This window comes from Stegostoma tigrinum, chromosome 2, assembly GCF_030684315.1.
Source record: "Stegostoma tigrinum isolate sSteTig4 chromosome 2, sSteTig4.hap1, whole genome shotgun sequence".
Lineage (NCBI taxonomy): Eukaryota > Metazoa > Chordata > Chondrichthyes > Orectolobiformes > Stegostomatidae > Stegostoma > Stegostoma tigrinum.
Window position 1 is genome coordinate 108798210 of NC_081355.1, and position 21223 is coordinate 108819432.

General features: G+C 39.3%; 1 protein-coding gene across 5 annotated transcripts in view; it reads right to left on the reverse strand.

The window, feature by feature from the left end:
- Window positions 1–21223, reverse strand: part of akap9 (A kinase (PRKA) anchor protein 9) — a 245974-nt gene that overhangs the window by 73177 nt on the left and 151574 nt on the right. For 3 of the 5 annotated variants that reach the window (XM_048559679.2, XM_048559659.2, XM_048559654.2), the window contains 7 exons: window positions 17971–18183; window positions 13595–13630; window positions 12519–12751; window positions 9015–9134; window positions 6769–6945; window positions 6156–6263; window positions 4209–4361 (listed from right to left, as the gene is read on the reverse strand). In XM_048559679.2, coding sequence (XP_048415636.2) covers window positions 4209–4361; window positions 6156–6263; window positions 6769–6945; window positions 9015–9134; window positions 12519–12751; window positions 13595–13630; window positions 17971–18183 — 1040 coding nt within the window. The remainder of the gene's footprint in view (window positions 1–4208; window positions 4362–6155; window positions 6264–6768; window positions 6946–9014; window positions 9135–12518; window positions 12752–13594; window positions 13631–17970; window positions 18184–21223) is intronic. The other 2 variants (XM_048559688.2, XM_048559669.2) reach the window with 1 other exon arrangement.

The following is a 21223-nucleotide window of genomic DNA, read 5'->3' on the forward strand; positions in this document are numbered from 1 at the left end:
AGCACCCAGAGGAAACCCAAACTGACGGGTCGAAATGTGCAAACTCCACACAATCACCCAAGGGTGGAATTGACCCCAGATTACTTTTGTGTCTTAAAGGGAAATCCAGAAGTCTTCTATAAATGTATAAATAAACAAATATTAAGAGGTGAGGTAGCACCAATTAATGATCAGGCAGGTGATCCATGCACAGAGGCACAGGGCAAGGCTGAGGAAATTACATGACAATTTTGCAACTGTTTTTAACAAGGAAAATAACATTGCCTAAGTCATAGTGAATGAGGAGACCACTAAGATGGTAGATGGGTTAAAAACTGATAACTATTACAAACACTGGCTGCACTTCAAAACTGATAAATCATCTTAATCAGATGGAATGGTTTCAAGATGCTAATGGAACTAAGGGCACAAATTGTGGGGATACTGCCCATTTTCTTCCAATTTTCCTTAGAAACCAAAGAGATGCCAGTGCACAGGAGAATTACTGGCATAAAGATAAGCATAATCATATGCGTTACTGGCATAAAGATAAGCTCAGCCATGGTGTAAGGGCATTCAGAAGCAAAGATTAGACAAAATTAACTGGCAAATTCATATTTGATGAATGGTGGATTAAAAATGAAAGCGAGTGCAAATTTGTTAAAGGCAAATAACCCGACTGAGCTTTTTCATGAGATGACCGAAAGGGTGGATGCAGTGTAAGCACACAAAAGGCATCTGATAAAAACTTACACAATAGCTTATAAGCAAATTTGAGGTCCATTGTATAAGAGGGACAATGGTGACGATGAGGGTTTGCTGAGTGACAAAATATTTTGCCTTTCAGACTGGAGGAAGCTTTGTGGCAATGCTCCCCGGGTATGAGTGGTAAGGCCATTGCTTTTCTTCATAAATATTAATGAGTTAAGAGTGCAGTACAGAGCACAATTGCTAATTACATGAAAAACATAAAACATGAAAGGATTGCGAATTGTTAGGGGACGAGTATTGTATACAGCAAAATTTACATGAATTCAGTCAACTTCATATTAATAAATCTCCAGTAAATAAAAAGGAAAAGTCTGAACAAGATGGAACATGAAATTATAAAAAAAATGCTTGAACCACACATAGAACATAGAAAAATACAGCACAGTACAGGCCCTTCGGCCCACGATGTTGTGCCATGGAATATTCCTAATCCAAAAATAAAATAACCTAACCTACATTCCCATCAATTCACTGCTGTCCATGTGCATGTCCAGCAGTCACTTAAATGTCACTAGTGACTCCGCTTCCACGACTACCACTGGTAAACTATTCCATGCGCTCACAACTCTCTGGGTGAATAGCCTCCCTCTGACGTCTCCTCTATACCTTCCTCCTAACACCTTAAAATTATGACCCCTCGTGGCAGTCAGTCCTGCCCTGGGGAAAAGTCTCTGGCTATCGACTCTATCCATGCCTCTCATTACCTTGTACACCTCGATCAGGTCACCTCTCTTCCTCCTTCTCTCCAGTGAGAAAAGTCCGAGCTCAGTCAACCTCTCCTCGTAAGACAAGCCCTCCAGTCCAGGCAGCATCCTGGTAAACCTCCTTTGCACTCTCTCCAAAGCCTCCACATCTTTCCTATAATAGGGTGATCAGAACTGGACACAATATCCCAAGTGTGGTCTCACCAGGGTTTTGTAGAGCTGCAGCATAACCTCGCGGCTCTTAAACTCGACCCCACTGTTAATGAAAGCCAAAACACCATATGCTTTCTTAACAACCTTATCCACGTGGGTGGCAACTTTGAGGGAGCTATGGACCTGAACACCAAGATCCTGCTGTTCCTCCACACTGCCAAGAGTCCTGCCTTTAATCCTATATTCAGCATTTAAGTTCGACCTTCCAAAATGCATCACTTCGCATTTATCCAGGTTGAACTCCATCTGCCATTTCTCAGTCCAGCTCTGCATTCTGTCAATGTCTCGCTGAAGCCTGCAATAGTCCTCGATACTATCAACAGCACCTCCAACCTTTGTGTCATCAGCAAACATACTAACCCACCCCTCAACTTCCTCATCCAAGTCATTTATAAAAACTACAAAAAGCAGAGGCCCAAGAACAGAGCCCTGCGGGACACCACTCAGCACTGACCTCCAGGCAGAATACTTACCATCTACAACCACTCTCTGCCTCCTGTCAGCCAACCAATTCTGAATCCAGACAGCGAAATCACCCTGTATCCCATTCCTCCTGACTTTATGAATGAGCCTGCCATGGGGAACCTTATCAAATGCCTTGCTGAACCTGCCGTGGGGAACTTATCAGATGCCCACCTCTGCAGTTATAGAGCAAAAGAGAGAAATAGTAGGCTATTCAGCCCCTCAAACTTGTTCCACTATTCAATGATGCCATGGTTGATCTGTGGCCCAATTCTATATATCTGTATTTGGCCCCTATCGCTCAACACAATGCTTTCACTACATGAAAATCTTCCAAAGTACTTCAGAGGTATAAAAAAAATTACATCAAACAAGCAGAAATTGGAAAGCCAAGATAAAACTCAAGAGATGAGTTTAAAGAGGATCTTAAAACAAGAACAAAAGAAATTTAGTGTGCATATTTCGAAGAATGGGTCTCAGGCAATAACATGGGGAGAACAGACTGAAGAGGGATGGCTATGCACAAGAGATCAGTGAAAATGATTAATAGTTCTGTGGCCAGGAAGACTACATAATTAGGGCTAAATGAGGTCATGAGCATGTTAAACAAAAAGGTGTAAACTTACATATAAGACTTTGGCAAACAAGAATCCAACAATGATCTGTACGGTCAGGGGCACATCAGGGTAAGATGCAGATGAGCATATTTTTAAATTTGCATAAAAGAGGAGGAGCAAGCAAAATAACAGCTCGACTGTGCGAGGAAAGCAGTTAATAGAGATGCTCAAAACACAACTAAATAACTGAAAATTAATCAAATAAGGTAGTCCACATAATTTTTAAAAACTATTTATTCGTGCAATGAGGGTGTCACTGGCTAGGCCAGCATTTACTGTCCATTCCTGAGTGCCCAGTCAACCACATTGCTGTGGGTCTGGAGTGGCACCAATATCACAAAGACGCTGCTTCACCCTCCAACAGTTGCCAGGGAGAGGGATAGTTACTCAGTTAATGATGGCAATCCCAGATAATGGCTTTAGTTTTTCAAATGTTTAATTGGTAGAAATTTCTGCTCATGCAGCACTGTATGTCAAATAAACAGTCTGACAATTTAGACGGAATCAGGTAGTGAAGAAAAGTGGTGATGAGTAGAGCTGGGTGTTGTCAGTATCCAGGTCGAAGTGTGTTTTTGGATGATGTCACACCAGGGGACATGTAAATAACAACAGAAGGGAGAACAAGGGTACATGGGACACCAGAGGTAAATGTGAACGAATAGCGATCTCTGATTAAATGAGTAGAACCAGATGAATGCAGAGCTACCCAGCTAGGCAACAATGGAGAGATACCAGAAGGAAATGTGATTTAGTGTGCAAAAACAGCAAGGAAGTCGAGGAGGAGTGACAGATTTCCTGATCAATTCACGAGAGATCATTTATGTCTTTGGCAAAAACACTGCGGTTGTGGCAGAAACCTGATTGGAAGGGTTCAAACTTAGTGTCCCAGGAGTTTTGGGTAATAATTTGGAAGGCTACATATGTTCAAAGAGTTCAGAAGAATGAAGTAGAGATCAGATGTTAACTCTTAGAGATGAAGGGGTAAAGTAGACATATTATTATCTCCTGAAGTATAAGGATAATTATGAACACAAAAAGAGGCTGCAATAATATTTCAGGCAGACCAAAGACTGAAGTTGGACTCAAAAATATTCTGAAAAGTTGCTTACTGGTAACAGTGAATTTGAGACTAATTTATTTAAAGTTATGCAGTGTCAAGTAACCTATTACAGTTGAATAAGGGTTAGAACAGATTGGACCCTGAACTAATTAAAACCTTACCTCAAGTCAATAAAGTGGGAAGCTGGATGAACACAGCAGGCCAAGCAGCATCTCAGGAGCACAAAAGCTGACATTTCGGGCCTAGATCCTTCATCCTTTTATGCTCCTGAGGGATGAAGGGTCTAGGCCTCAAACGTCAGCTTTTGTGCTCCTGAGATGCTGCTTGGCCTGCTGTGTTCATCCAGCTTCACACTTTATTATCTTGGATTCTCCAGCATCTGCAGTTCCCATTATCTCTTACCTCAAGTCGCTTGTTTTCATGTTGAATTTCTTGCAACTGGGTGGCAGCTTCTTTCTTCTGAATTTCTAACTGCATAAGCAACTGCTGAACTTCTTCATTCTTGTTTAATAGCTCTTCCCTAAACTGCTCCAACTGTTCTTCCAGGTTTGCAATCTGTAATCAAACAAAATCCAATCCAAGAGTTTAATCAACTAATTCAAAACTCTGGTTAATGCTGTGGGGACATTAGTTCAGATTTCAATATGGCAAATAGAGAAATTTAAACTCAATAAAATTTGGAAATTAGGAAAAACAAGCTAGTCTAATGGCAATCATCTAATCAATGTTGATTGTTGTAAAAACCCAATGCCCTCTCGGAAAGGAAATCTGCCATTAAATAATGGAATCCACAGACGAATGGTTGTGGACAAGTGATTTCTGATACCCTAGTTATGTCTTATGCAGTGACTTCTTTTTAAAACAATAATTACGTCCACTTTCTAAATATGGATGGTCTTGATTTTACAGTCACCTGAAATTTTTTTTTAATGAATTCACATATTCAGATGTCACTCCATGGGCGAGCATTTATTGCCAATCCATGTTTACTCTTGATAGCTGTTGGTGAACTGCCTTACTGAATCACTGCAATCCATGAAGCGAAGGTACATCTCCAGTGCAGTTAGAAAAGGAATTCCAGGCTTTTGATCCAGCACGAGTGAAGCAACAGTGATATAGTTCCAAGTCTGGATGGTCAAGTAGTTTGGAGAGGAACTTAAAGGTACATTGCTACCTTGTTCTTCAAGGTGGAAATGGTCACATTTTTAGAAGGTAGTGTTGAACATGCCTTGGGTGAGTGGCTGCAGTGCACAATGCAACACTCTACTTTGGTGATGGAAGGAATGAATGTTGAAGTTGGTGTGAGCTACATAATCAAGCAGGCTGTTTTGTCTTGCATATGGAGGCATTCATTGCAGAATGCCTAACCTTTGAACTACTTTTGTAGCCACAGTATGTAAATAGCTGTTCCAGTTCAATTTCTGCTTGATGGCAATGCCCCAGGATGCTGGTAATGGGGAATTCTGCGATGGCAAGCCACTGAATGCCAAGGCACAATGGTTACATTATCTCTTAAGAGATGGTCATTGCCTGGTACTTTTGTGGTGTGAGCATTACTTGTTAATTATTAGCTCAAGTCTGAATGTTGTGCAGGTTTTGTTGCATACAGATATGGATTTCTTCTATATCCAAGTTGTGAGCGCTGCAGAACATTGTGGAATTGCTACCAAACATCATCGTTCTGAACTTCCTCCCATCCTAAGCTCATTGAAGAAGCAGCTGAAGATGGTTGGGTCTAGGAAACTATAATTAAGAATTCTTCTAGTGATATGAATGACACCAACAACCAGAGTCATTTTCCTTTGTAGGTAAGGCACTATCCAGTGGAAAACTTTCCCTGATTCCTACTGAGGTCACTTTTGTTGGTGAATCATGATGCCATAGAGTGTGACCACCCCCACCCCCCACCCAAATTTGTCAGATTACATTAAGAATACATCTCAAAGTGTGGATTAAAACCCGGAAAAGGATTTTAATGGTACTCAGAACAATGAAAATACATTACGCAATGAACCAGGGAAAAGCAAAATAGGTTAACCCATATTTGCTGCTATGGACATGATAGGGAAAACATTTTCTGTAAATAAAACAAAAATCTACTAGGTAACATTTATTAAGTATTCAACAGATCCTTCCATACATCATTACTGAAGTACTCTTCTGAATGTAGATCCATATTAGATTAAGATTTTTGATTCACTGTTGATCTTTACAAGTCTAGAATTGCACTTGGTAGTACTATCACTTAACAGCACTTCCAACAAAGACAGATATTCTAATTATAAAAGTCTGGCTTAAAATGTCACACTGGTACAATTTTCAAAGAAAGTTTTAAAGATGAGTTTATACCTCCTTCTCCTTTCGCTCTAAAGCATCACGCTCTGCTTGCAGCTGTATCTGAAGCGTATTATCTGCTTGGATTTCTAAGGCAACCTGTGAATTTCTTTCTTCATTCTCCTTAATTGTAATAGGAGATTAGAAAATATATGGTTATGAAAGATTAGTGAGAATTGTACTGTATAATAACACGGCAGCAGCTATCATTTTCAGCCAGAAAACCTAGAGTGCATCTAACTCGCCTACCAATAATATTTCCTTGGTGTATTTCACATAAGTCTCCAAATTTTTAAACAGGTCAAGAGCCTCCAAATTTTTATTCTGGAAATCATGAATTCATTCACAGGCTCAATATATTTTTAATTTTGAAAAGTCTCTTTGATTTTACTTCCACAATTTGCAAACTTGACCACTTGAAACTACTATCAGAGATAATGGGAACTGCAGATGCTGGTCCTGAGATGCTGCTTGGCCTGCTGTGTTCATCCAGCCTCACATTTTATTATCACTTGAAACTACAATTCTGTTTACAGCAAAGTGTCTTTCTTGGATCCAATTTGTCCAAACCTTTCATAAAGTTAAATACTATATCCATATACACATCTAGCTCAGTCAAAATGATTACCTTTTCCAAAGGATAAGTGGTACAGATCAATGCATGTTCCAGTTCTCTAACTCGGTTTTCCATTTTTTCAATTTCTTCATTTCGTTCTTGTACATCTCTCTGAAGTTGTTCTTTGGCAAGCAGAAGTTCACTACATTGGTCAGTCTTATCTTTCAATTGATCTGCAAGATTTTCCATCTATGAGAAACATGAAGCCAAATTGTTAGCTCATTATCTTTGGTAAAGGTAAAACAATGATAAGGGAAAAAAAGTTCAGTCATGTCTTTCAGGAGGCTCTAATTTAAATCCGTGGTGAAAAGCTTCTAAAAATTTACAAAGGTTTCTTGAAAAAAAAGTAGAAAGATCACCATGTTTAAAAAGTGACCCAATAATTAAGTTTTTGATCCAGAATTTCCTGCAACTATATGACTTACGTTGTGAATTAAATAATTTCCTGCTATTCTTACCATTGCAAACTTGTTCTAAACCTTCCCGGACAAAATATTTTAATTTTACAGACCAAAAATAAAGGTACACACAAAGTGGCACATCACGATCAATTAAACAGATAAATGTTGCATGATCTGAGCCAGTGTTCTGAGTTACAAAGGCTTTCACTATGCTGATTTTGATCACTTACTGCAAACAGTTAAATTATAGACTCATGTAGTAACTGATCTGCAGTTGTAAGATGACACTAGCAACTTCCAAGTGTGAAATCAAACGGGAAGGCAAGATGGTGTGACTTGGAAATAGCGGAAAGGTAGATCATTCTGCTTCCATTTTGGGCATAATCATCATAGAATCAAAGAATCCCTACAGTGTGGAAACTAGCCCAGCAAGTCTACGCTGATCCTCACAGCATCCCACCATGACCTATCTTCCTAGTCTACACATCTCTGAACACAATTTAGCATGGCCAACCGACCTAACCTACACAGCTTTGGGCTGTGGGAGGAAACCTGAGCACCCGGAAGAAACCTATGCAGATACGAGGGAAATGTGCAAACTCCACACAGATATAGTCAGCCTGGGGTGGAACTGAACCTGGGTTCCTGGTACTGTGAGGCAGCTAGTGCTAACCACTGAGCCACCATGCTGCCCTTGGGCAAAAAATCCAATTTTGAGACAGAGCTAACTGAAGTTGCAGGAACGTTTGAAAGTGGGATCCACACAGACACAGAAAGCCAGAAACAAAGAGTGCTACTGTTTATCGTTAATACTTTAAAAATAGTAGTTGCTACTGCAATTCATAAGAATTGTCAAAACAGATATTAGACTTTGTTCATGTTAATATATGAACTTGGTGCAATATTCAGTATTAAATTAGAAATATGATTTGCATGTTTTATTTACTAATCAGAATTTAAGTTTGGTGGTGAGTCACATTCTTGACAAATGTATGGTTTACTAGGCCATTTCAGCAGGGTGTTAAGAGTCAATCACACTTGTGGCTACATTATTTGAAACTTTAAAGATGTAAACCAAATCAAATGCCGATGTAAAAAAAACAATGGTGCTAAGTTTTCTTAGCTTTGGCATGAATGCAGATGTTATTTTGTGGGGGGTGGGGAATGAGAGAACATTAATCACATTACGAGTAATATATTGGAGATTTCCTGATAAATGTGAGGTAGATCAAGCGTGTATTTTTAATTTTATTTTATTCATTTGTGGGATGTGGACATTGCTGGTTCGCTAGCATTTATTGCCCAACCCTAGGTGCTCTTGAGATACTGGTGGTGAGCTGCCTTCTTGAACTGCTGCAGTCCCCAATGCCATTAGGGACAGAATTCCAGGATTTTGACTCAGAGACAGTGAAGAAAAGGTGATATATTTCCAAGTCAGGATAATGAGTGGTTTGGAGGGGAAATTGAAGGTGGTGGTGTTCCCAAATATCTGTTGCTCTTGTCCTTCTAGATAGAAATGGTTGCGGGTTTGGAAGGTGCTGTCTGAGGATATTTGGTAAATTTCTGCAGTGCATCTTGTAGACAGCACATACTGTTGTTACAGAGTATTGTTGGTGGAGGGAGAGAGTGTGGGTGTAGTGCCAATCAAGCAGGCTGCTTTATCCTGGATGGTGTCAAGCTTCTTGGCTGTTGATGCAGTTGCACCAATCTAGGCAAGTGGGGAGTATTTCATTTCACAACTAACTGTGCCTTCTTGATGGTGGACAGGCTTTGGGGAGTCAAGAAGCATGTTACTTGCCGCGGTATTCCTCGTCTCTGACATGCTCTTGTACCACATGGTTTTACTAAACAAATTACCTCTCTACTTCTTTGATCAGTGATAGGCTGGACCCTCTGTGGAGTTTTCAGTTGTTGCTCTAATTTAAGTATCTCTTGCTGAAACACGTCTCTCTCCTGCTCACGGTCTACTGCCTGTTCCTGTATGGAAAAACAACAAAGTACTCATAACAATTTTCAGCATTTTTGTATGCACTTAATCAAATAATCCACTCAAATAAACATTTCTGTTGCATTATACCACCCAAATTGACACATAAATGATCTGTTCTATAATGTAAGTTAAGGTTTCATTGATTATACAATCAAAACATATAATATGTATTTCTGTACTAAATAGATCAGTGACATTAAGGAGTCTTAATGCATTTGCATGTGTTGATATACATGTGGATGAAGTGAAGAGCACATATAAAAGGGAATAGTCAGAGCACTGCTAAAATGAATGAAAACAGAATATAGGAAATTAACATGTGTACTGACTTGATAGCTAATGTACTGTCAACTTAGTTTAATTTTTGCATTTGTTACTTAACAAAAGATATTATCGGGAATAGTCAAAAGACATGATTTTGCAGTAATGCGCTTCTAAAGTCATACTGCCAAACTTTAAGTGCACAGCAAACATTGCTGTAAGTTGCAACTTTCTCCATGCTGAACCAACATTACAAATAGTAAATCATTGATGGACATGGAGTCAAAACATTCAATTTGCTGCAAAGTATTGTCAATAAATTGGGGCTAACTTCCCTCCATGAATCTGCTTTATGGATTGCAATAAGAACCGAAAGAACTGCTGATGCCGTAAACCAGGGACAAAAACAGAAGTTGCTGGAAATGCTCAACAGGTCTGGCAGCATCTGTGAACAAAAAGTCAGAATTAACGTTTCGGGTCCAGTGACCCTTCTTCAGAATTGAGGAAGGGTTACCAGACCCGAAACATTAACTTTGATTTTTTTGTTCACAGCTGCTGCCAGTGAAGATGATCCATTTTCAACTGGATTTGTCTCATTCTTTGAGGTACCTACACCAGGTACAAATGAATATTTCAAAGCTGAATGACAGAATTAATTAAGATAATCTTTGTGGAAGCTTCATAAGTCAACTGATATTTCCCAATGAACAATGCACAAGATTTTACACTTGACAAAGAGGCAGAATAATATTGAATAGATTGAGCATATCCAACAGCACAAAGAGGTCAACAAACTCAGGAGAGATATATGCCTTGGAAGCAGGACTAAGGGACTTTTCTGTTTATAAAAATGAGTTACAAGAACGATGAACCACATAACTAACTGGATACAACATTGGTTTGATGGTAGGAGACAGAGGGTGGTGGTGGAGGTCTGTGACCAGTTGAATGTCACAAGGATCAGTGCTGGATCCACAGCTTTTTGTCATTTATGTAAATGATTTGAAGGTGACTATGGAAGTTTGGGTTTAGTAAGTTTGCACATAACACCAAAATGGGTGGTGTAGTGGCCAGTGAAGAAGGTTATCTCAGTGTACAACAGAACCTTGGTCAGATGAGCCAATAGGCTGAGTGGCAGCAAGTGGAGTTTAATTTAGACAAGTGTGAGGTGTTACATTTTGGTAAGACAAATCGAGGCAGGATCTATAAAGTTAATGGTAGGGCCCCGAGGAGTTTTGCCAAACAAGAAGATCTCGGGGTGCAAGTGCATTGTTCCTTGGAAGTTGAGTCACAAGTAGACAGGTTGGTGATGAAGGCATTTGACATGCTTGCCTTCATTGATCAGGGCTTTAAGTACAGGAGTTGGGATGTCATGTTGCTGTACACAATATTAGTGAGACCACTCTTCGAATACTGTATTCAGTTCTGGTCTCTCTGCTATAGGAAAGCTATCGTTAAACTTGAAAGAGTTCAGAAAACAATTACAAGGATATTGCCAAGGTTGAAGGGTTTGAGTTATGGGGAGAAGCTGAATTACCTGGGACAGTGTCCCCTGAATCATTAGAAGCCGAGGGGTGGCTTTGTATAGGTTTATAAAATCATGAGGTGCATGGATAGAGTGAATTGCCAGTTTTTTTTTCTCAATGTAAGGCAGTGCATAGGTTTAAGGTGGGAGAGGAAAGATTTAAAAGGAACCTAAGGGGCAACATTTTCACGCAGACAGTGATGTGTGTATGGAATGAGCTGGCAGAGGTGGTGACGGAGGTACAATTACAACACTTAGAAGGCATTTGGATGGGTACATGAATAGGAAGGATTTAGAGGGATATGGGCCAAATGCTGACAAGTGGGATTAGATTAATTTAAGATACATGAACGGCATGGGCAAGTTGGACCGATGGGTATGTTTCCATGCCGTACATTTTTATGGTTCTATGTACAGATCTTGCATTCTACTAATTACTTTTTGAACATTTTCCATAATTTGATTCACAGTTCTGCTCACCTTACTGTGGTCAATTGCCGCTGCTTCACCCCAAAATCTACTTTACCAAAACTTAAATTTTAAAGCCATGACACACATTCTTTCCTCCCAAAAATATTGAATTCAATCATGTTACATAGAACATAGAACATTACAGCACAGTACAGGCCCTTTGGCCCTCGATGTTGTGCCGACGTGTCATACCGATCTCAAGCCCATCTAACCTACACTATTCCACGTACGTCCATATGCTTGCCCAATGATGACTTAAATGTACTTAAAAAGTTGGCGAATCTACTACCGTTGCAGGCAAAGCGTTCCATTCCCTTACTACTCTCCAAGTAAAAAAACTACCTCTGACATCTGTCCTATATCTTCCCCCGCTCAATTGAAAGCTATGCCCCCTCGTGCTTGCTGTCACCATCCCAGGAAAAAGGCTCTCCCTATCCACCCTATCTAACCCTCTGATTATTTTATTTGTTACGGTCTCTGTCAACTGTTTCTTTACAGTTGGCTAATTCAGGCTCATTACTCTTGACTAAGTTCAAAATTGCAAGTTTTCTTGTGTATTTTAAGAAATTCTTCTTCCCAAAAGCCATCAGTATTGTAAAGAAATTTGCTTTCTTTGAGACTCAAAATGGTTTGAAGCTGTGGTGATTATAGGAACCAAAGACAGTGAAAAATGTCTGTACTGACCAGATAGATGACACATTCTGGCTTAAATCTGATGAATTACTAATTATGTTTACCTGATACAATCGCACCTCAAACCAAAAATCATTTGATGTGTGTATAATTCCAGAGGAGTCAGCATACCTCTGAGCACAATACTGAAGTGGATATTTTAATGCTTAATTGCAGATAGCAAGTGTCGGTAGTTTATTCACCTGCTGAGAGGATTCACAATTGATGCCATTATGGCCCTTAGTGAAATTCATACTTTCAGCAGAATGGCTTGGACAGTGAGGAGTGAAAACTTTAGCTGACTTTTTTCTTTAAAAAAGCCCAGAAGTTTTCAGATGCATATTTTCGAAAAGAGCATCATCTCACCAAGGAAATTTATCTCACATGAAGCCCATTGTAAACACTATAAAATCCTAATAATAAAAAGCAAGAACATACATACATCCAAGAATTTTCTGTTTTTCTCCAGTTGTTTTTCCAGGGCTACAATTTGCTGCTGGAGGTCCAGAATCTCAGCATTCTTTTCCTGTTCCATCTCTATCATTGTATTCATCTGCTCCTCTAATTCACTTTCCAGCGTTTTCACCTGTTTGGTCAAGTCATTTTGTTCTTTCTCTGCTTGACGCTGCACTTCCTGTTTCTCCTTCATAAGTTTTTCTGTCTCCTCCAATAGATCTGCACAAAGTAAAAGTCTATTATTGTGTTTGCAAGGATAAACCAGTCTCAAGATTCCTGCTGTGCAAGGCGTCTTCAACAGACTTATCAAACTTCCCCATCACCTACCTCTGTATCAAAAATGAGGAACCACAACCATGAGAAGCAATCATGATAAGTAATCATGTTAGAAGTAAGCAGAAAATTTGTAAAGACAGAATCCATGTTAGTAATGCTCAAATTATGTACCATAGCTAGTATGAATCCAAAGGCAACCATCATCTTTTTAAAAAAAATATTTTTAGGGGTTCAAAAATTTCTTCAACACACTTTTGCTCTTATAATTTTATGATCCCTAAGAACAAACAGAAGCACTGAGCCATTATTTCACCCCACCTGCATAATAGAAATGGCTCAGATAGTATGATTTATAATTTGGCTGAATTCTAATATTGACAAAAATCCTTTTATGTTAAAAGGATACTGAAGCGTGTTTATCCAACACAAAGTTAATGAGGACAGCATGATATATTTCCATTTTTATACAGTAACATTTAATCTCAGAAACTGTATTAAAGGGTATGGTTTACTAAAAGTCTCATCTGATTTTTTTTTAAAAAGATGATTTATTTTTCTGTTGCATCAATTAGTTAACAGGGATCATGCTTATTTTAACCTGTTATGGTCATGTGTCAGCAAATCTAAAATTATAATAATTATGAATAAATTGGTTTGAAAGTTTGATTAATAATTAGAGAGCCAAAGAAGCAAACATTCAGCCCAAAACAATTGAAATCAGTACAGCTCAACTTTCCAAATGTACAGTATCTGATTGCAGTTTGGCCATGCAATATACAAACACACCTGCTTCTGGTGCTGCATCTGCAGCTTCAACTAGGCCTAGGAGAACAAAAAAGCACAGTAATTCAGATGCCATCTATAAAGCTTTCAACTTAGAATATGGTGAGTTTACAGAAGAAAGTACAGCAAGAAATTTTATAAAATGATTAGTAATTCACAGTTATATCTTACATGCAATGTAAAAACATGGATATTAAAAGCCAAACTTAACACACATTTTTTTAAAAAAGTAAATTTTGTCCAATATGTACTTTCTTGAATAGCAAATATCTTCACTGTAAAAAATACCTTCTGACAAGTAGATACAAAAATCCAATCTCTCATAACTAAAGCATGATTCAATATATTTTTAATATTATATGTAGTCATCCAAAATATTGGCCTCAAAACACACGTTAATTTATATTAGTTCTCAAAATTAATTTCTGAATCTTTACTCTTGATTGTGGCAAGTTTTGATGTGTTTCAAAAACGACAATTAAGGTGCCAATAACTGTGACATGCACAGCAGTGTGAATCTGGAAATTAAAGTGGGTCAAACAGTGGTGCACCTAAAAGGTCACTACTTCTAGTGAACATCATGGAATCAGTTTGAATTGTGATAACTACCCACTAACTACAAATTGCTTACAAATGAAATGGGGCCTTACTTTCAAGTGGCAAATATTTAATAAGGAAGCAGACAGAGAACGGATGCTTAAATGTTCAAACAAATAGATTTTGAAAACATTTTTAAAAATCAGATTAATCTTCCTTAGGATTTGTCATGGCTTTGTGATGAAACAAGATTTATTTAGCTATTTCCTTACTTCAAAGTAAATCACCACTTAAACAAGTCAGATCAATCTTGTTAAAAGGTTAACACAAAACCTTACAAAAGCTACAGATTTTAGTTAAAGGAAGCAAATAACTTTTAGCGTCGTATCTCAAACATTTTAAATTTTCATTATTATTTTTAAAACCTAATTGTCTGACATTCTCAAAATATGTACAAGTATTCTGAGCAAAATGACTTTATTTTTAAAAATATTCAAAATTTAAAGTTTTTAAAATGAATTATGCCAAATAAATTTGCTTTTCCAAGGCCATTTAATGGAATAGCCTGCTTTATACAATTCTTATACTGCAGTAACTTTCTCATCGCACAAATGCCAGGCAACAACCATCTCCAATGAAATACAATCTAACTGCTCCTCTTGACATTCAATGCTGTTAATTATCACGGAATCCCCCAATATCAACATCCTGGGACTTATCATTGACCAAAACTCAATTGGATTTGCCATATAAACACAGTGGCCACAAGGTCAGGTCAGAGGCTAGGAATACTGAGGTGAGTAACTCACCTCTCGACTCCCCCAAGTCCATTCACCAACCTCAAGGCACAAGTTAGAAGTGTGATGAAATACTCCCCATTTGCCTGGATGGATGCAGTACCAATAACACACAAGAAGCTTGACATCATCCAGTGCAAAGCAGCCCGCTTTGACTGCCACTACATCCACAAGATTTCACTCCCTCCAACACTAACGCTCAGAAGCAGCAGTGTGTACTATTTATAAAATGCACTGCAGAAATTCACCAAAGATGCTTAGATAGCAGCTTCCAAACCTACGACTATTTCCACCTGGAAGGACAAAGGCAATATCTACATGGGAACACCACCACCTGCAAGTAGCCCTTCAAGCCACTCACCATCCTGATTTGGAAATATATCACTGTTCCTTCATTGTTGATGGGTGAAAATCCTGGAATTCCGTCCCTCAGGGAATTTTGGGTCAAACGACCATATATGGACTGCAGCAGTTCAAGAAGGCAGCTCACCATAACTTTCTCAAGGGCAATTAGGGACAGAATTTGAATGTCAGCCAGCATTCCACAAATGAATTTTTAAAACGTGACTGTGAGCCATTTTCACAACAACTTTCAATTTTTGCCCCTGCTACAAAGCACCAGACAAAAAACTCCATCCCTTTCAAGGCCATGAGGATCATGTTTAAGTAAATTGATTTGATGCCACACTATGCTGCTGACTACAAAATTCAACTCAAAGTGTTTCATGACTTCCATGAAAACCACAGAAGAAATTTATTAATATATTCAATGTTAAACAAATATATACAAATAGATCTGAATATATATCTTTTATGTACAGCTCATTTTATTTCACCAGATATTATGATAACTACAAATAAGGAAGTCCATAGGGGTGCCTCACGCATTAAGAGGATGCCATCCAAACATTCACATTAAAGTTTCTCAATAACTAAGTGGCATTACTCATTTTGCTATTCTTTTACAAGGTTGAAACTTCATATTTCTCCTATGTGTCCTCAGCATTCTATTCACAATTTAGAAAACAGTTTGTTGGCTGGTGGGAGGTGCTCGATGGGTTACTTCTTGGGATGAAGGGTTTGATGTAAGATGAAAGGTTGAGCAGGTTGGCCAGATATGCATGGACGTTTAGGAGAATGAGAGATGATCTTATTGCAAAATAAGATTCTGAGGTGGTTACAAAGGGCAGATAGAAAAGATATTCTCTCTCATGGAAAGATCTAGAACTAGAGGCACAGTTCCAAAGCATCAGCCTCTCAGATAAACCGAGATAAAGAGGAGTTGTCGGTCTTTGAAACTCTATTTACCAGACAGCAGTAGAGGCTATGTCATTGGTGGTTTCTGATTTCTACTCCAATAATTACAAATTTAACTTTTTTTTGATCCAGTGAGATTTAACAAAAGGGCATGCCAGTTAGTACTCCTCTCTATTCCAACATCACTGTCCTAACAGTTTTCACTGTTTCAAATTACACATAAATGTAAAATGGCATAATAAATACCTTGGCAGAATAAATACACTGTATAGAAAAGATGGATATTCACAATTTTTTTAAAGGAATTTCATCAGTGTTTTCTTAGATCAATACTCTTTTCTAGGATCATTGCACTGTGCAATAAAAACAGAATGCCAACGTATCAAGTAAGGTAGTCAAACAGACAATATTTTCACCAACGTATTCCTTATCTAATTAAAAAGGCTTAATTTTGATTTATATTCATTAAAGCATACGGAACGGCACGGTGGCTCAGTGGTTAGCACTGCAGCCTCACAGCACCAGGGACCCAGGTTCAATTCCAGCCTAGGGAGACTGTCTGTGTGGAGTTTGCACATTCTCCCCATGTCTGCGTGGGTTTCCTCTGGGTGCTCCGGTTTCCTCCCACAGTCCAAAGATGCGCAGGCTAGCTGGATTGGCCATGCTAAATTGCCCATAGTGTTCAGGGGTGTGTGGGTTATAGGGGGATAGGTCTGGGTGGGATGCTTCAAGGGGCGGTGTGGGCGGTTGGGCCGAAGGGCCTGTTTCCACACTGTAGGTAATCTAATCTAATCTAATCAAATCAAATACAATCTGCATGAATCCTTGGAACTAATATACTTTATACTGAATCTGGAAATAGTAAACTCTACAAACATATCGAGAGAAACTCATTCCAATAAATAGCTGGTCATGTAAAGACTTGAGTTTGGATTCTCAGTCTTTTGGAAGTTTAGAAAAACAAAAGTCATGTTGGGAACCAGTAGAGACTTAGGTCACCATGCTAACAAGCATTCTGCTGAACTATCTGTCCTGACAATGCTTTCAATGTCTGGAAAGGAAAAGACTGATTTTTCCATCTAAGACAGGACTCAAGCAGTCAAAAACATTGTAACTCCAGCTTCTCAAGATTTATTCTAAATGTCAATGAGTTTCTTATATCATAGAACAGATCTTCAAGCTGATATAATCTGATTGAGCCTAATGTTGGACATATTATGTTTCAAGGAGAAGCACAGAAGCAGGCAAAGACAAATGGTTTCTCGGCTACTAAAATATAGAACATACAACATAGGACATTACAGCACAGTACAGGCCCTTCGGCCCTTGATGTTGTGCCGACCTGTCATACCGATCTGAAGCCCATCTAACCTACACTATTCCATGTACGTCCATATGCTTATCCAAAACATACCCTGAAGACTTTTGCTTCTACAGAAAAAATGGAGGGGGATGTACTTTCTGTCCAGTGCAGAAACTGACTTTTACTGTGGTGTAGATCTCTAAATAAATGACATGTAACAAGTTCATAGCTTATGAGAATTCACAGACCATTTTGCTCAGCTAGGAGAAGGAAAAGGGCTAGCATCCACAATGAACAACTTTAAAATTACACAAAGGAGGCAATTAATAAACAAATATCCTGATACTCAAAATGCAGGAATAGACATAGCTTGGACAATTACCTCCCAAGGAAATTAATCCAGCAGTTTACTAAAAACATAAATGAAACAATGAAATGACTGCTTCCTATTTCTAAAAGGGTCACTTAAATTAGACAATACGTACGGAGCTCCACAGTTCCTGCATTTTCTTTCATTGCAACCTGTTGTCTCGTGATTAATTCCTTCTCTTGATGAACTTGTTGTCGCTCCTCTTCTAGCTCATGGAGACGGCTACTTGTATGCTGGAGTTCCTGTGCAATCTGATTCTGGGTCTCAGTTTTCTCCCGAATTTGCTTTTCTAGGCTAGCTTTCTCCTCTGTGTAACCATCAATGATGCCTGAGTAAGAGATTTTTATAGAACAGAATGAAACACTCAGATGTATAAGGGATGACAGTGACAAAACACAGCTGAGGGAGTAAATGACAATACTTACGGAGACCTGAAGCAAGTCAACAAAAATACCCACAAATTCTGTGGACTGAATTATACCATAGATTAGATACTTACATTTCTGGAAAATTATTTTAAATTCTTAGATGATATGGATGGAATAAAATAACTTGCATTGTCTTTTTAAATTATTAGCTCCTAGGATTTGGGCATCACCTCCAAGATAATGCTGAGCCACCTTCTTGGACTCTTGAAGTGCACAGGAAAATGCACACCACAGTGCTGTTAGAATGAGAATGCCAGAGTTTTATGCCAGCAACAGCAAAGGAGCAACAACATGGTTCCAAGTGACACTTGGAGATAGACTCGCAGGTGGCAACATTCTCCGCCTTAGAAGTCACTGGTTTACAGATGCTGTTGAAGGTGGTGCTAGTAATGAACAAATTCCAAAATATTTCTAATCCATCTGTTCAGATATTTACGAAATGCAACTGGAGCAGATAAGACATGGACCCAGATCTCCTGGCCCAGAGGTACAGACACTACCATTATTCTACAGAAGCCCCCTTTATCTGCAAATCAACCTGTACAAAAATGTTACTACACATCTCTGGAACTGGTGGGACTTGAAACAGGGTCTTTTCGCTCAGAGGCAGGGACTTTTGGTGTTTTATACTGGTAGACAGCATTTTCCAACCCACAACCATTTCCGTCTAGAAAACTAAGAATAGCCTACACATGGGAACACCACCATATGCAAATTCCCCTCCAAGGCAGTCACATTCCTAACTTGGAAATATATTGCTGTTCCTTCGCTGTCGCTGGGTCAAAATCCAGGAATTCACTCCCTAAAAGTATTGTGGGTCTACTTACAGCACATGGACTACAGCAGTTCAAGAAGGTAGCTCATCATCACCTTAAGGGCAACTAGGTGTAGGCAATAAATGTCAGCAAAGTCCACGTCTCACAAGGGCAGAAAAAAAAGCTACCATGACATCAGAAGAGCCATCCATTAGCAATTCTATTTGGAACAGGTATGATCTTAAGCTGCTAAAGCCACAAGGTTAAGAACAATAGACTTCACAACTGGGACAAAATCAACAATTTCATTCCGAGACAACAAATAGTAAAAAAAAACAGTTTTTGAAAAGCAACAATGATTTCCCAAATATTTGAAAAGACACAGATGTCACTGCAAATTAAACAACAGAAAGACCTTGCAAACCGTACACACTTTCCACGTTCTGAAAATATGTTTCATACCTGAAAGCAAAACCCTGCCAATAATGGAAATCTACAATAAAAATAGAAACTGCTGGAAACACTCAATTGTCTGCCAGCACCTGTGGAGAGCGAAAGAGAGGATGAAACGTTCCTAGCTTCTGAAAGATGTGGCCATTGGTGAGAAAGTTCAGAAACACTGGATGAGCTTGGCAGTTAAAAAAAGTCTTCATATTGAGAGCAAAAAAGTTCCATTCTCTAGCCAATTGTTGGATCTTAAGAGACGAATCTCACTAGTGAGTAGTGAATGGTATAGTTACATCCATTTGCATGCATTAGAATGCCATTATTGGTTAATCTCACCTCATTGATGTGTAGTCTCCCATTCTCCCACCCACCAAATAGAAATTAGATATAATCAATTCTGATATATAATTCAGAGTGGTAACATTGCGACTTCAGCTCGCGATTTGCCTCTCCATCTCTCCACTTTGGGCAGCAGAGATCTACATCTCAGGTGACACTCCATCGGCACCGACTGTACACACTCACTCAGCACAGGCATTAGATATGTATTAGCCTCACTTCATGGTACATCCCTGACCGACTTGCAATATGATTCTGTACTTCAATGTTGCGCTTTGGACAGCACAATAATCTCTCATTGTAATTCCACTACTGGGACGCTCAAGGGTTGGAACAAGCATCATCTCTGGGTGATCAGCTTGCGCTTTCAGTGCTCAATCACCTTGGACACAGTTCAATTTCACAGCGTCTTTGCCTTACCTTTTCATGCAGATTGTCATGTTGTTTAGCCATCATTAGTGAAGGGGGGGGGTCACCAAGTTGCTGTATGGTGCTGCATCAATCTTACAACTGTAAGATGTGCTAGCAATTATGGAGCAAACACAGTGAATGTGCTTCAACCAAAGGGTTATATCTCAAAGTGTAAGAGGAGCAATCCTCAGACAAGTTAAGGGAAAACATCTCCAGTCATGGGTACCCAGCAGAGTAAGATGAGGACATTGTCAGCTACCAGTCCAGGAGTTTGGGCATGAGTAGTGTGCCACTTGGAGCAGTCAAGGTCAGGAATCCTGTATCTCCACAGCCTGAGAATGGGCTCTAGTCAGTCTAGCAGGTCCAGTGCAACCAGCCTAGTGAGTTGAGGCACATCAATCAGGGATCTGCACGGAGATCATAACAAGGTATTCAGCTCCTGAAGCTAGCCTTGCCAGTCAATACAATCATGGCTGATCTGCGCCAGGCCTCAATACCTCTTCTGTTCCAGCTCCTCAGAGGCCTCAAAAAAAAATCTTTTTATCTCCTCTTCAAATACTTTAGGTATTTAATCAGGCGTCTGATCACAGGTCAGTTGGAGTTGTTCTTCCAAGTTGGTCAGGCAGGCAAGTGGGTGGGCCATAGCCAGTCTTGAGGACCAGCTCAATGAAAGTCAACAAGGGCTATCAGGAGAACTGCTACGGCAGAGAAGTGGTACAACTCATTCTGGGGTTTAGAAACAGCATGCTGGGATGCCAAAGAATTGTGAAATGAAATCTCAACATATAGGGGGTAGGGGTGAGGTAGGCAATGGTGCAACAAGGGATATATGGTTTACTAAGGATGTTGGGAGGGGTTCAGTGCCACTGACAGTCGCCACTACCCTGGCCTTGACAAGAGGGCATCGCTACCTGATGGTTGGCATGAGTAAACTATATGGCCAGGACTCAGGGTTTAATGTTGAGAGATGAAGTCGTATTTGAAAGCT